This window comes from Cricetulus griseus, assembly GCF_003668045.3.
Source record: "Cricetulus griseus strain 17A/GY chromosome 1 unlocalized genomic scaffold, alternate assembly CriGri-PICRH-1.0 chr1_0, whole genome shotgun sequence".
Taxonomy (NCBI): Eukaryota; Metazoa; Chordata; class Mammalia; order Rodentia; family Cricetidae; genus Cricetulus; species Cricetulus griseus.
Genome location: NW_023276806.1, coordinates 263,848,775 through 263,866,252, shown reverse-complemented (window position 1 = coordinate 263,866,252; position 17,478 = coordinate 263,848,775). Strand labels below are relative to the sequence as shown.

The following is a 17,478-nucleotide window of genomic DNA, read 5'->3' as shown; positions in this document are numbered from 1 at the left end:
TACCTGAGGCTTCCCAAGTGGGATTCAATGCTGCCTATATCTCAGCCATTCTAGGGAGAGACTAGACAGACAGACTATAAAACAAAATATGTTTTGTTACTTAAAGTCATAAGTTAATGTCTTTGACACCAATTTTATGGTAATTTGCTATAAAACTGTATGAAATGTATCTTCTAGATAGATATATGATAGATTGGTAGTCGATATATACATAGGTAGGTTGATAATAGAGACAGACATAGATAATAGACAAATGGTGTACAGATAATAGATTGGAGATATATAGATTAGATACGTGGATGATGGATAAATTGATAATAGATTAGAAAAACAAAAAAAGGTAACCATTAATATAGGAGACTCACACTTAATGCAATGTAATTTTATAATTTTCCAAAGAGGAAAAAAATGCTAATATGAACACAAATCCATAATTACTATCTAGGATATTACTCATTTAATTATGTCCTCAATATCAGAGCTGAAGTCATCAGTGTTGTCACAGAAAACCTAGCTAAACTGCAGTACTGTATAGTATAGTATAGTAATCTGAATGTCTAGGTCGAAGGCAAGCAGTTGTGTTCATTTCTTCACCTTAACTCAGTGATTAACCTTTCAGTCAAACATACATAAAATGCATGTTTTAGATACAAGCAATTAAAATCATGCAAAGGTTAATTAAATCAACATCAAAGCCAGATTAGAAAACTATTAAAATAAACTTTGAAATATTCAACCTTGTTTTGCTGTCTGGCTACTGAAAACAAGTACCACAAAAGACACAGTGGAGTATAAACCCACAGAGAAATGCTGAGAACTAAGGACCAGTGGCTTTCTCATCTTATTCTACAGAGTAGTATATTTCCAAATACTCTGTAGGGGCAGCCTGTGTGAGCTAACCCTGGCCACCTTTTCAGCTCCATAACTCACTGTGACTCTCACACTGCCTTGAGACTACCGAATAGCATGTCTTTCTATTAATTTCTGATCCATTTTATCAACACTTCTCTCATTTTATTTTATCTTTATTCACCGTGTGCTTGAAATCCGTCTTACATTAATGATACAACATAGGGAGGAATGGGATTTTTGCAAACATTCAAGGAAATTTAAAGCAACTTGACTTAAATCAGAGTGATTACCAAGCTTCTGCCTTAAAATAATCAAACCCCAGAGTTGGCTGGGGAAAACAAGAAACACAGTCCTTACCGCCAACATAGGTATGGAAATCAAGGCACAATGCATGCTGTGTGCCCACAAGTAAAAGCATCCAAATGAAGGCATCCCGGTGATTCCCCACACAGGGAAACACTTTGATCTTTCACTATTGACCAACATTTACTCTGTATTCTTCCGTCAGACACATGGCATGTTCCTTATGAATTCCTTATCAATTTCTTTCTAGGTGAATGGTGACCGCTGCCCCTTAGACACCAGCTGCACACATAACCCACACTGGGTAAACGAGGTGCGGTGTCTCCGGTATATAAGTCTCTGTTTTTTTTTGTCTAAAGAATAAAAAGAAAGAAGGGAAAGGATCATAAGGAAAGAAGACAACAGAGTCTGCTGAGCTATTTTGAATGGATAGATAGAATGAAAATGTTGGCTCAGGGAAATGGCTTCTCACTCAGCGTCTAGTTGCACGTCCCACTGTCTGAGAAGCCAGAACTGGATAGCTGACAAAGTCAATGAAGACTGGCAAGGGAAAATATGTCCACTTTCCTAAGAATCGAACAAGGATGCAAAAACAATAGATGAATAATACTTGGGGCCAAAATATCCATGATGCTTGAGTTTATCTATATTAGGACTCTTCTCTCAAGCCAAAACCAGAACACACAATATTTACAACAATGAAATTCTTTAAGAGAAACAAGTCAGTGCCCTTATGTTTTTGTATGTATTTTTAAGCTTTCATTAATCATTGAAACTGGTTAATTACATCTTTTGAGCGGTGCAGTTACAGAAATCTTAGAAACACACTCATACGAATTTACACACTGGGAAGACATTTAAAATCCCTCTTCTCTAAATAACACACACACACACACACACACACACACACACACACACACACACACACACACACTGTGAAGATATTTAAAATCCCTCTTCTCTAAATAACACACACACACATTGTGAAGACATTTAAAATCTCTCCCTCTTCTTTAAATAACACACACACTGTGAAGACATTTAAAATCCCTCCCTCTTCTTTAAATAGCACACACACATACATACAAACACACTACTCTGTGCAAACATTTAAAATCCCTCCCTCTTTTTTAAATCACACACACACACACACACACACACACACACACACACACACACACACACTGTGAAGACATTTAAAATCCCTCCCTCCTCTCTAAATAACCCACACCTAAATCTAAAATCTGTCCTATTTCTACTCTAATTGAAGAACCAATTTTTCCTCTCTATAACACTTTCTGCATTCGTTTCTCTGGCAAGGGCAAGGAGCTGGTTTTATCTAAGGGAGGGTCTTCAGGGCTGTTCCTCAGGCTTCAGACACCAAACTGAGCAGTACCTCTGATGCACTAATGGCAATGTCATCATCAGTTATCTGTTAGAAAATTAAGCAACCCCCTATAGCCAATACCATGTAACTCTTCTCTTTCTTTGAATACCAAAGGGGTTATTCTGATTTCACCCTAACCATAAGCCCTACTGACTTCGCTGTTTTCCCAGAGCATAAGAGAGTGATTAATAATATCCACACAACAAAGTTAATATTAAGCTATGTTGAAATCTCTTCTACCAAGGAAGTTAGTCCATTAATTTTTAATTTAGCCCAAGGTGAGTTCTTAGGACATGGACAGAAAGCGGCTGCATTCTTTACCAAAATATCACAAGAATCTCTAGGCCAGTTGCCTAGATTGTTCTCCACTGAAACCTCTTGAATTGGGTCTCCATGATACCACATTGCTTTTAGAACTTCTGTCTTCCAAGTCCCTATGAGAAGGGCCCATTAAGCTTCACTAAGTATTCATCTGCTCTTCAAGTCCAAAGTTCAAAGGGCTCTATCTTCCTGTAAAAACAGCATGGTCAGACCTACTACAATATCCCACTTTCTGGCACAGACTTCTGTCTTTTCTGTTGCTGGGATAAAATACCATGACCAAGGCAAATTTATAGAAGGAAGGGTTTATTTGAGAAGACAGTTTCTGAGGCATAGGAGTCCCTCAGCATCATGGTGGGGATTCATGGCAGCTGACCAACATGGCAAGTAAATAGAAGCTGAGAGTTCACAACTTGAACTTCAAGCAGACAATAGAGTAAACCGGGAAAGGCACATACATGCCTTTGAAATCTCAAAGCCCTGCCCTCTGTGACATGTTTCCTCCAGCAAGGCCCTGGCTTCTAAACATCCCCAAACAGTGCCACCAACTGGAGACCAGCTATTCAAACATGCTAGCCTATGAGCCATTCTCATTCAGACAAACAGTTACGTTAACTACTTTATTCAGGAAATAAAGCAATTAGAATAATGTCTTCAGGAAAAGGGGCAGTAGCCCTGGAAAAATTACTAGTAAATTAAGGTATTATAGCACTAATAGGTCACCAAGGCAGACTTCCCACCTGTAAGAATCTAATTGTGGTGGAAATCAAAGAATTCTAATAATTAAATGTAATAAAATTAGTTGAAAAGTTGTATATAGAGAAAAATTGTTTAGGGGTCTATACATTTAATTGAAGGATACCTATCATCTATCAAAAATCAGAAGAAAAAGGAAGGAGTGGACTTAGTTTATTTTATAGTACAAAAATATAAAGTTAATTTTATTCCAAATATAAATCACACAATTAGAAAACTGCTTCTTTCATAACTGTGCTTTAGCCATAGTTTTGCATAAGGTTGTAAACATAAATTCCAAAATTAGTTGGCAAATTATATTGAATCACAATTCATAAAGTAATTTTTATGTGTTTTGTGAAATATCCTACATATACTTAAATCTGAGCATGACTGGTTGTTTTTAGTTTGCATGATTATTACTACGGAATCTTGTATATTTACTAATTTCTTTAAAACTAAATGCTAGTAATTAGAAATCTCCCCAAAGTTCTATGACATTGAAGTGGTGAGCACAGGTGACTGTGAACAGACTAGAAAGTGTCAGAACTAGATGAATGAATGCCTTTAAATGTTTCCGGATTAAAGCGTTTCCTCCCTTTGGTATCACTGGGTTTTCAAACCATGTCAGTGATTTGGTAACAAAAAAGGAACAAAGAGCTCTGATTTCCCCAAATTTCCTGAAGTCTTCACAGCCAGGTGCCAGGGGATTCATCAACTAGTAAAGATAATTGTCTTTATTAAGTTTCTAGAAGACACACACTCAACTTAGTTGTAAAGAAAAATGTTCCAGCTTATGAGAATTTAAGTGAATGGAATTAAGACAAATAAACAAATGTCTCCATGGACTCTGGAGATGGCATTTTTAAAAAAAGAGCTAATAAAACAAAAAACCAGCAAACGGAAACTCAGCATCATGATGTAGCTGTCTTCTGGAGCCTAGACATAGGACATCAAGTTATTTACACCTCCGAAGTTCAGTTTTGTTTTTATTTGATTGACTGTGCCCTAGTTTTCCCTCTTGAAGTAAAAAGAAAAAAAAAGGTGTGTAACTTACTTTTTTATTTTACAGAATCCCCCAGTTAAGATATTTTAGAATTTTAGAGAGACGATGGAGGTTTTGAGGTACAATGTTAGATTGAGAGTTTGGATATTTGAAACTGAGCTTTTAAATTGTTTAAATTTTAAAGACTGGAACTTTGACGAGTTGAAATATTTTTATTATAATATTTGTATTAATATGACATGTAGAGGTATACCAGAAATGAAAGCTTATGATTTAACAGTTTTCATTTATTATGTTTGCTTGTCAAATTGACAAGGTGTATTATGTGCTGGTTGGGTTTTGTCGACTTGGCACAAACACGGACATGCTTGGAAAAGAGGACTCTTAACTGAAAACATGCTCCATAATATTAGGCTGCAGGCAAGTGTCTAGACCATTTTTCTATCAATGATTCATAAGGGAGATGCCAGCATACTGAGCATGGTAGCAAACCTGTGCTGGTGGTCGTGTGATTATATACAAAAGCATGGTACCATTCCTGAGCTGGTGGTCTTGGGGTATATGAGAAAACATGGTACAAGCCCTGTGCTGATGGTCCTGGGACATATAAAAAAGCATGGTACTGAAAGACCCCAAGTCAAGCCTAGCCTGATACCCACCAGCATGTATTTAAAAATCATTCTGGGCACACACACCTCTGGGACAAAGAACATATGAAATGGCCGGTCATGATGACCAGTCTCTGGAAATTGTTATTATAACTAGTGTCTATTATCTTCAACAACTATCTGGTTTCTAAAAATTGTTATGGGTTACCCTGCTCCAAAGCATCCAAGTTTTGAAAATAAGTATAAGTCATTCTGTTCCCAGAAAAACTACTAGATGTCCCATGCCCTTGCATGTGTAAAAACCAAAATAACATTCCAAACCCCTCATGGGCAAAATTGTAACTTCAGTTCCCAACCAATCAGAAAATGACTCATGTATGTTATAGCCAATCAATATGTTGTCACACTCCTGCCTAGTGACCAAAAGACATAAGAACTGCCTGCTTTGGAAACTCGGGGCTGTTCTCTTCCCAGGGAATGACCCCAACGCTTTGGAATAAAATCCTTTTGCTTTTGCATTGAACTTGTGTCCTGTGAGTGACTCTGTGGGGTGTGTCTCCCAGAGTTGGACTTCACTTTTGGGTCCAACAGTACCAGCCCTGTGCTGGTAGCCCTGAGGTGTATAAGAAAGCAGGCTGAGCAAACCATGAGGGGCAAGCCAGAAAGAAGTGATCCTCAATGGATTCTACCTCAGCTCCTGCCTGCAGGTTCTTGCCCTGTTTAGTTCTCATCCTGACTTCCCTCAGTGGTGGGCAGTCATGCGGAAGCCTGTGCCAATTAAACCCTTTCTTCACCGAGGTACTTTTGGTCATGGTGTTTTATCATAGCAATTGAAACCTAACTAAGACAAAGATGAACTTAATCTAAAGTGAGTTAATACAATAATCCCTAAATGCCACAATTTAAATTCCCCTCATAGGTTAAAACCCGTTTTCCCATCGCTATGAATTGAATTGTTAAGGTTGATGGATCCTTGAAGCAGTATTTAATGCTTAGTTTTATACCTGAAACTAGGGTATAAAAGTTATGTACATGTACCAACCTCGGGTCTATTTTAAGAATTAACAGGAGCACTACCATAGTTTTTTTAAACAAATTGTCTTGGTTGCTAATGAGCACTTCTCCTATGGTATACACAAGCCCATGCATGTACACATACATGCAGAGAGACCAAGGTGCACATAAATTATAATAAAGTGTTTGTAAGCCTTTGGGAAATTCTGCATGTAATTTATACTTTCAATCCTGAATTATGACAATGATTATAATTCCTGGTGTGTGCTGAAGGATAAGTGGGTTTGTGAGAGGGAAGGGAACCAGCACCAACTGCTGAGTTCTAAATATTGCTGTTCGCTGTCTGATACTTTCATCCAGCAGCAGTGTGGGAGCTGAGCATCTGAACTTACCTTCATAGACAGACAGGCAGGCAGGCAAGCAGGCAGACAGATGCATGTGCTCATGCGCGCGCGCACACACACACACACACACACACACACACACACACACACACACACACACAGGCCAATGGAATTCAGTAGCTACCTGTAGTTTTAAATTATTTAGAGTTTTTGTCGGCAGCTGTCAGCTAATTGCACCAAAATGCATATATGTATACATCTTTACATATATACTATATATGTATAAAATTTAAAAGCATTAAAAAATACATTATTTTTTAAAAAATGGTTAAGGGGTCTTGAATTCTAACAGTCTTCCCTCTTGCAACAGATTGAAAACAAATCAAAATGTCATGGGTAAATTGGGAAATGAGAATAAAATGGGGAGGGAGGTGGCTCAGCATTGCTCCTTTCTCTCTCTCCCAGGTCCCGGAAGCCCAGGGATACCTGACCTTCTGACATTACAGCATGATGCTGCCATCATGGACACATTCCCACCTGCCCATAGCATGCAGCCCCAAAGGGAACCAAATCTCCATCATGAGAAACCTTAGGAGACACTCACACCCAACCCATAGCATCGTCTGTCCCTTCTTCAAGTTATAGCTTGTGTTTTGAGTTGTTCATAAGCCTTCTTACCTCAAAACCCTCATGAGCTGATCCAGGCCACTGTAACAAGAGATATTCAGTAGCAACAAGAGAGAATTTTATCTTAAATTTATTATTTATGTATGAGTGTGCATGTATGTATGCATTGTGTTAACAAATGCACAAGTGAAATTTTTAATTATCCAGATATTACTTAGTCAAATATAGAAACCATATAGAACAATGTAGCGTATAATATATGCCAACTAGTTTTCAGTAAGCCAGTGTCCAGTAACACCATAAAAGAAATATTTACATGGCACATTAATTACTTTTACAAAAGGGAAAATAATTTAAAGTGGAAAGTAAAATACTATGGCATTTCAGTTTAAATGGTGGCAGCTTGAAAGAACATTTGCTTAGCACCCACAAGCATAGATTCAATGTCTAGCCCCTCAAAAATAAAAAAGTAAATTTTAATATTCCAGTAACTTTCTTATCCATCTCCCCTTGACCTAGAATTAGGCATCACATAGGAATGACCTTCTAGCAAATTACATGCATCCCTTTATTTTAAAGTACGATAAATATTACTCCAGTAATTTTGTTCTAATGAAAAAGCACCAACAAAAATTTATCTTGTTTTCCAGGCAATACAGCTAAAGTTTACATTGAGATTCAGGATGAAAACGATCACCCCCCAGTTTTTCAGAAGAAATTCTACATTGGCGGTGTGTCTGAAGATGCAAGGATGTTTGCGTCTGTGCTCAGAGTGAAGGTATGAGAAAAGAAATCCTGATACCAAATGACATTAAAAGCAAAGAGCTGTGGGTTTTGCAGATCTGCTATAGCCTCGTCATTTGTGTTAATGACATTAATACACAGGCTAAAAACACAAAATTCTTGTTGTTTCTTGGGGTTTTGTTCTGTTTTGTTACTGAGACAGGGTTTCTTTGTGTAGCCGCTGTGCTGGAACCAGCTCTGTAGACCAGGCTGGCCTTGAACTCAGAGAGATCCACCTGTCTCCGTTTCCAGAGTGCTAGGATGAAAGGCATGTGCCACCACCGTCCAGCTAAAAACTCGAAGTTCTTAAACTAGAGATTGCATTAGTGTTATTTCTGTTGCTGGATAAACAGCAACCTGATGAAAGCCACATAAGGAAAATGGGTTATTTTGGATATCAGTTCCAGGGAAGATAAATCCATTGTGATGGGGAAGTCTTGGCAGCAGGAAAAGAAGTTCCACCAATGCATTGCATCAGCAGTTCAGAACCATTAAGAAGACAGAAGTGGGACCAAGTTATAACATCTCAAAGCCCACCCCAGTTACATACTTCCTCCAGGAGGTCTCTACGTCCTAAAGATTCCATAACCTCCCAAAAGGCTCCTCCCTCTGGGAACCAAATCTTCAAACACACAAACCTGTGGGGAACATTTCACATTCAAACAGGGTACAAACATATAAATTTAATTACCCAAACTCAACACAGACTATTTATATGAGGTGAACATGGAGCAACTTAGCACATTTTTTTATTAAAAATCAGGTCAAATTACTTATGATATTCCACATAAAATGTTACAGTGCTTTCCCCACCATATATTTAATTTTGTTTGTTTGTTTGTTTATTGTTGGATATTGTGTACTTGATGCTGTGATGGGGTTACATCATATTCAGGAAGATCAGAGATCGTATTTCTGAAGTCAGTTTTTCCTTCCTCCTTTTTCTGGGTTTGGGAGCTTGAACTTAGGTTGTCAGGTTTGAACTGCAAGCACCTTTACCTGCTAAGCCATCATGACAGGCCTCTTAATGAGTGTTCATGCCTCCATTAAGACCACTTAAGAATAACTCCACAGAGCCTCAAAATGAAATTTCTAGTGACAGATATGGAAACCATCAATTTATGATGAAAATGATTGCCTTCTTACAGTAACTTTTCAAATTTCAAGTGATGCCTAAATTAGCAAAAGATAATACTCATAAATACTGCTAATTTGGTACTTTACTAAAGTTTTCTTTTTAAAAATCCCTTAACATTCAGAAAAAAATGGCAAACCACTTCTATAATTTACAAAATGCTCATTTCAGATTGAAGCTTTCCATTTTTTCTAATATCCACAAGCATATCTAGAGATATTTTAACTGCTCTCAAATACTTTCAGTTGTATTATTAACTGCACAATAGAATTTTTAATGCTTTTTCTTATTAAGGTAAGCGTTAGATTCTTAGTTTATTGTAGATTATCAGTTATAGTTATTTTTCTGAGATTACCTTAACAACCATTTTAACAGCTATACACTAAATATATAGACTCATTTTTACCCCTGGCAAGCTCTGCTTTGGCATCCCTTAAGCTCTGCTCATTAAAAGTTGTCTTTCTTTCCCATTAGCAGGAACTCTGTGATTAGTTTTATGCTTCCATCAGCTTTCATAACCTACCAAACACCTTCAGTAACAAAAGAAATCTCAGCCAAGTCAACAATCAGGTGTAAAAGCAATACTAAGAGGGGAGAATAAACACTCCAGAGCCTGTGAGTTCTGGGGATGGGGGTCTAGAGAAGGGTGACATTAGAGTTTTGGGGGGAAACATTGATTAGAGACCGAGTGCTTCATGGGAATCAGGGTTTGGTGGTGAGGCATGACCCTGCAATGATCAGAAACCTAGGAATGGGGGTATAGCTCAGGGGTAGAGCATTTGACTGCAGAAACCCAGGAATGAAATGACTGAACAGAGTCTAGAGATACACTGATGGACAGACCTGGTGGAGTGATTCAGTTAGGAGAATATGGACTGCACTGTGGACCTAAAGGAAGGAACCATTTCAATTACTGAGAGAACATTGGTTTGTTTTTGGGAGGACACAACAGATAACACTGCTGCAGAAGGGTGGAAAGATCAGACTGGAGCATATATGGGATCCTCTAGTGCTGGACAGCAAGTGAGTGCAAAAGCCAGTGGAATAGTGACAGGAGGAAGGACTTAGGAGCCAATGGAAGAGCCTTTATTGGCCAACACAGTTGGCACTCTTAGCCCGGAACCCGAGAATCATCTATTTCCCATATTAGCCCAGTAGACATGAGTTAAGGCAGTTCTCAATTCATGCAGTGGTGGGAAAATATTACTTAAAAGTAACACTGAGTTGGTGCCTACTCTCCTGGGAGGTTTGAGAAAAAAGATGGTTTTCAAATGAGCAATCTCCCAGGATTATGATAGAGGCTTTTAAGCCACTTGCTGGCGTACATTAGAGTAATGCCGGATTTCATCGACTATGAATAAGTTATTTTTTTTAGCCTGCCACTAAACCCAAAATACTGAAAGCTATACCTTTCAAAAGATGCTGCCAGTTAAAGGACAAGAGAGGAAAAATGTTGCGTAAAATAGAACTGACAGTGTAAGATGGTGCTTTGAAGTAGCAAGAAAGCTGTACTGCCTGAGAATATGGAGCATGGACTCGAGCTGATACTTCAAAATGTGCTGTGTGAAGAAGATAACACAGTCCGATAACTGGTGGGATAAATTGCCCAGAATGCAGTGGGAAATAGGGAAGTTGCACATCTGCTCTCCGTTGGAGCATCTAATACGCTAACAAGCTCACCAGGCGCCAATGATTAGGAAGCGTAGTGTTTTCCTACTGTGTGCTAAAGACACAGAACTAGCTTTCTACCCTCCTTACAAAAATAATAAATAAAACTGGCATCCTAAATAATGAGACAAAAAGAAAAAAAAGACGGAGGGAGAAGCAGAAGTTAACTCCGCATGGACATACAACATCTAACGTCATCTTACTGCAGGTTTCCACTACACTGAGTTGAACATTATCATCTAAAACTTGAGGTGATGGCGCCTTTAAATCATTTGCCACCATGGGACAGTTTAGAGGGTGCATTTGGCTTCTCCCCGCTTCACTTCAGCCTGACCCAAGCACACTTGTCCTGTTACGCATGATGTCCTTGGGCGTGGCAGTCCCACCCATTTGCACTCGTGTTAGGCAATAATCCAGCCTGCTGGGGAGATCAGGAGACAGTGTTTCACATGGGAATGGAGTCCTCTTCTATGTGACTCAGGAACTGAATGTCCAATTCATGTTCAAACAATTCTTGGATTGTGTTAAAAGGTCACGAAGATAAAGACTAATCCGGCATGACCAGCATTCGCTGTGGTTTAAGGCTGACACATTTGTCACAAAGTGATTAGCGACATTGATTTCTACTGGCAACATGTAATCAGTCATTCCACTTGCAGAGAGTGGGAGGGAAAACCCAATACTATTTTTTCTTTTCAGTCTTTAATCCAAGCCATTAACATCACTTAAAAACCTCACTCACTTTGGGATAGCTCAGTGATAGAGTGCTTGCCCCATCTCCAGCACAAAACACGACTCGAATATATAACTCGAAGCATGATACTAATTAGTCTTAATCAATGAAAACCAAGAACACCCACCAGTTACTTCCTACCTGTTTTGTTCCTCAGTCCAAAAGGGCCATGATCCTGTGTACACCACACCTTATAAATTCCTATCTCCACATCCCGAGTGCTGGGATTAAAGGCATTAAACCCAGCTTCTATGACTAGCTCCACCCTCTGATCTCCAGGCAAGCTTTATTTGTCAGAACACAAAAGGAATACCACACAACAATAACTGGAGTAATTGAAAGCAAGAACAGGCATACACAACCATTCACGTAGCAATGTCAGTAAAATAAAAAAAATAAAAAAATAAAAAAAAAACTGGTGCTAGGCGGTGGTGGCTCACACCTTTAATTGCAGCACTTGACAGGCAGGGGCAAGTGGATCTCTGAGTTCGAGACCAGTCTGATCTACAAGAGCTAGTTCCAGGACAGCCTCCAAAGCCACAGAGAAACCCTGTCTGGAAAAAAACCAATTATTTATATATAGGTATCAATCTATATGCCTGTCTGCATGAATGGATGAGCAGCTCTAGTCTACACATTCGCTACAATATTATTCAGCCCTAAAGGTAGTGTATCCTGAGAAAATACTGAAGATATGATGTTCAGTGAAACAGAATAGATCTATAGGAGATGACAATGGTGTAACTCATGTGAGATGGGTTGGCTGTTTATGTGTGGTACTGATTTGTAACATGAATAAAGAAATGATACTGGGGTTCAAGCTTCAAACTGAATATCAGAAAAGCAAAGCAGCTGGCCACTAGCTCTCACCTCTAGCTCCGGCTGAAAGGACCAGTCCACGCATGAGCTTTTCACCAAGTCAAACCCAGGTCATCTCGAAGAACAGCAGGCGCTCTTAAGCTCTGAGGCATCTTTCCTGCTTCACGTTAGGTATCTTATTTTAAGGAATGTATGCAGTACTTTCTGTTGGCAAACAGACGTGGAAATGTGTGAGGGTTAACATGCGTGCTCATACTTAATAGTTGATGTCACAATGTTCTCCAAATCTTTACACCTATCAACATCCAACCTTTGAACAGTACCTGAGCGCTCTGGTTTATCCCCCCAAAAAATTATTTTTCTATCCTTGATATTTTAGCCATTCTGTGGACATATAATGGTTCCTCTTGGTTTATTCTAATCCTTTCAGATCAATGCAGTTTAAAGCCTCTTTATACATCTATAATGTATTAGTATTAGTGTTGTGGGAGTGACACAAATGGAAAGGTGGCTGTGTGGAGGTCAAGGGACAACTTTTGGGAGTCAGTTCTTTCCCTGCACCTTTACATAGGTTCTCGAACTCAAACTCATGTGGTCGGGCCAGCGGAGCCAGTGCCTTCGCCCAGCTGCATCAGCACTCTCCCTTGAATTTCAACAGTATTTTATCCTTCAAACATGGCAAATAGTTCTGCTGGGTTTATTATTTTATGTTGGCTGTTACATCTTTTAGGACTTGGACTACATTGTTCCAGGCTTTTTTTGGTTTCAGAAGTTTTATTGAGAAATCCATGTCATTCTGGTGTGATTTCCTTTATACATAACTTGCTTGTTTTTTTTTTTTCTCCTGGAGTTTTCAGTGCAGTTTCTTTGATATAGCATGTGGATTTTCTTTTCCAGCCTAGTCTATTTGGTGTTCTGTGTGCTTCTTGGATTTGTATGGCTGAGTCTTTATTAGTTTTGGGAAATTTTCTTCTATGATCTTGTTCCTTTTCCTCTTCTATGTCTATAATTCTAATGTTCGGGGTTTTTTTCATAGTATCCTACATTTTCTGTGTGCCTCCCCACCATGGTGTCTCTGTGTGTGTGTGTGTGTGTGTGTGTGTGTGTGTGTGTGTGTGTGTGTGTGTGTGTGTGTGTGTGTGTGTGTGTGTGTGTGTGTGTGTGTGTTAATTTCTCATGTTCCTTGCTTATTTGGTTTGTGAAGTCTATTTTACCTCTGAAACCTGCTATTCTGTTTTCTTCTTGTGATGTTTTCCTTTGAGTTTTCTAGTTGAGTATACTGGGTCTTTTCAATTCCATCTTCATTTCAGCTTGCCCTCTTTCCTGTTTCGATCTCCTGATTGAATTCCATTCTCAAGTCTTGAATTGTCATCTTCATTTCTGTCATCCTTATATTTATGCTTTCTTGGTCATTACTCAGGCATTTATTTCCTTATCCTTTGTCTTTTTTATTTCATTGGAATGTTTCTTTGTATCTTCTTCCAATTCCTTGAGTTCTTTGAGGAGATTCATGATTATTCTTTTAAATCCTGTATTCTAGAATTCTTCTAGACAGTTGCATTTGCAAACATGTCTACAGGGCTAGTTGGTTTTAGAGGAAAGATACTGGATTGATCTCTCATACTGCTGGTATTCCTGTGATGAGATCCAGGCATGTGGGCTTCCTTTGTTGGTTCTGGGTTTGTTGTGGATAAAGCATGCTGAGGACGGGGAAGACATGTGGGAGAGAGTTGGGTCTATAGGTTGGAAATGCTTTGGGTGGATGAAGTCAGGTGGACAGACCACACTGGGTGCCATTGAGAATGTGTTTCTGTTTCCAAACCTTGAGTGTGGGAGTAGATAAGTCTGAGTACAAAGGCTGAGTATGATGTGGGAGACATGGGAAAATCCTGAGGTTTGGCGCTTAGGTACAGAGGATCCTGGTCCAGGATTAGATCTCCTTTGCAGTGAAGTCCAGATTAGGCTGGTCCACTGGTTGTGAGTGTGAGGCTCAGCTGGTGAACTGAGGAAAAGGGATGAATGAGGAAGGAGATTGGGGTACACACCAGGGTAGACACCGAAGGCAGACTAGGAAAGAAGTCTAAGTATTGAGTGGGGTGGTGGAGGCCACACAGAGACTTATAAGTGATCACAGAAGGGAGGGTGTTGGTAGAAGCCTACAGTTCTGCCAGATATGTGGCAGGGGCAGTCTGACTAAGCCAAGGCCAGGACATGGGTCCCCTGCTACACACCGGGGGATGCGGGAAGTCTGGGTAACCTTGCAGGGTGGTTGAGGAGGCAAAGAAGGGACCTGTAGGTGGTTTTAGGTTAGCTGTGACACAGGTCAGGATGAGGCATGGAGAGTAAGACCCTTGGAAGGCTAGAGGTTAGCTACAGCAAGGTGCAGGGGTGCTGGCTGTGGGACCCAGAGTAGATCTGGAGGAATGTGTAAAACTGAGGACTAGACTCTGGAGAAGGATGTGGGAAGTCTGTCTGGGGATAAAGTGGTAGAGGTGGCACAAAGGGACCTGTGGTGGATGTAAAAAAAAAAAAAAAAAAGGTGGGTCTTGAAAAAGCTAAAAGCTTTACCAAACGTTTCTAAAGCAGAAAACAGCATCAGCTTATGAATTTTTAAGAGGCCTCTTACATCTTCCCTTATAGATCCGTGGTTTTCATTTTTTAAAAAGGCATTTTGTTATTCTTGTTTTGTTTTCAGAGTAAAGGTATTATAGAAAGCTCTGGACAGCAGAATAATTGTCCTTCGTGAACATAAAGTAAATTATCTATAAAGCTTGGAAACTAAAACAACCCCTTCTCTCAGTAATGAATGGTGTGATCTTTTTTGCCACCTCCTGTGCATATTAATTGTATGTTACATGAATAATCATCAAGGAAATTAGGGCCATCTAATGAGAAAAAGAAGTTTGCAGAAAGCCCACATCTCACCTACGCTGATGAGTGGATGCTTAGCAGTAAATGCAATTAGAAAGTTGAATTACAGTCCCACAGCTCATCCACTGGGGCTGCATCACAGACAAGGTCATCCACAACTCATTTCCTTCCACACCTAAGTCCTGCTTTGTCTTAAAAAGGAGAAAAGAACCTCCGTGTTTATGCTAATTCACACTAGATTCCAGCAGAGTGCATAGATAAGAAAATAATGAGCAGTATTAGAGTGTGTGTGTGTGTGTGTGTGTGTGTGTGTGTGTGTGTGTGTGTCCATGTCTCCATGTGTGGGTGTGTATATGTACATGTGTTGGTGGCTATACATGTATGAGTATGTGGTAGCCAGAGGTTGACTTTGGTTGTCTTTCTCAATTTCTCTCCACTTTATATTTTTAAAGACAACTTCTTACTGAAATTGAAGTCATCAGTTAGTCTAACATGTCTGGCCAGTGGATTCAAAGGATCCTCTTGTCTATGCCTCCCTCACACAGGGTTACAAAGGTGTGTGCCTAGACCTGGCATTTACGTGGGAGTTTGGAGTCCAACTCAGGCTTCATGTTCTGATGGCAACTAAACCTCACACCCCCACACTAATCCCTGGATAGTTACTTTAGTAAAATCTGTGAATCCAGTGCGAGAATTGTCTCACTGTGAAACACAGAACCTCATAATAATCTTCAGCCTGTCTCATAATTTTGTTGTCTTAGTTTATCAACAAACAGCATTTCTGGCTTGGTGTCAAGAGAAAGTTAGTTCTTCTTCATGTTTGGTTCTTCACTGCATCTTCTGTGGCTCGGGAATGGCTTCTTATTCTGCAGGACTGAAAGAAAACTATTAATGAAATGTTTAGACAAGTACAATATACTCTACATCCTCACAGTATCTTACATTTCCCCAGATCTTTCTCAAATATCATCCACCGTTCCTCCCCTTTATGCAGTACCACCCCTCGGCATTGAATAATCCCAGCCATCATCAGGCCCAGTCCCTATGGATTCGGCTGGAGAAAGTTTGAACCACAGCAAGCTCATCAAAGGCAGTAAGATAGAAAACAAGTCAGCAAATCCTCTCTCTCTCTCTCTCTCTCTCTCTCTCTCTCTCTCTCTCTCTCTCTCTCTGCAGCAAATCAAAACAGTTAAAACTTGAGAATCAAAATTTATAATTGTAATAACCTGTTGGTGGACTTTTCTCTTAATTGACATGCTGTGTCTATCTCTCCGCATCCTAATGACTCTGAGGCCAATGTCCTCAGGAATGAGACTTGCCAAGACTGCTGACTTCTTTGTATCTTGTTATTTTTTCCCCATTGTTTCATTCTGAACTCTTGCTTCTCTTTGATAGTGAGGTACATTGTTTAAAAGTGGTTCTAGGAGGATAGCGTGTATCAGAAATAACTATATTTTAAAAAAATCAGAGAAATTTGAAATAAGTAATAAACCTCAAAGTTTTAGAAAATCTAGATCAAACAAACCCAAATCAGTGAGCAGAGCCAGTAAAGACCACAGCACAAAGTAATGAAATGGACAGAAAAGGAATCCAGTGTGAAGAGTTGCTTCTCTGAAAAGATAAACAAGATTGGCAAGCTCTTATCCAAACTAATCAAAGGTGAGAGAAGACCCAAAATATACAAATATTGATAAAGTGAGATATTAAAACAAACAGCTGGGATATCCAGGGGATTATTAAGGCATACTATGAAAACATATAGTCTAATAAATTTTAAAATCTAGGAAAAAAGATAATTTTCCAGACACATAAGCCTACTGGATTAAACAAAGAGCATAGAAATAATACAAACACGTTCATAACGAGCATTTAGTTGGATCCCCAGACTCTTGTGACTTCACAGCTGAGTTCTTCAAAAACAATTCTACCCAATTACTGCACAAAATAGGAATGGAAGGAACACACTGAATTCATTTCCCATGGCCAGCATAGCATGCATATCAAAATCAGACAAGGACTTAACAATACAAGAAAATAATAGGCTCACTCCCAAGATGAAAACTATTACAAAAATTCTCAATACTTGTAAACTGAATTCAACAAAGTATCAGAAAAAGCCTTGCCCGTGACCAAGTGATTTCATAAAAGGAATAAAATGGTGATCAAAACAGGAAGTCATTAATGCATTATATCATATTAATAAACTCATGGACATAAATGTCTTAGTAGATGCAGAAAGAAAAAATTTAATAAAGTCCAGCATACCTCCATG

At 39.1% G+C, this 17,478-nt stretch overlaps 1 protein-coding gene across 5 annotated transcripts in view; it reads left to right on the top strand.

Annotated features, from left to right (window-relative positions):
- The window catches only part of Pcdh15 (protocadherin related 15), a 678,164-nt gene that overhangs the window by 595,021 nt on the left and 65,665 nt on the right, over positions 1-17,478 (top strand). For all 5 annotated transcript variants that reach the window (XM_027394186.2, XM_027394188.2, XM_027394187.2 and 2 more), the window contains one exon: positions 7,848-7,975. In XM_027394186.2, the coding sequence (XP_027249987.1) occupies positions 7,848-7,975 (128 nt within the window). The remainder of the gene's footprint in view (positions 1-7,847; positions 7,976-17,478) is intronic.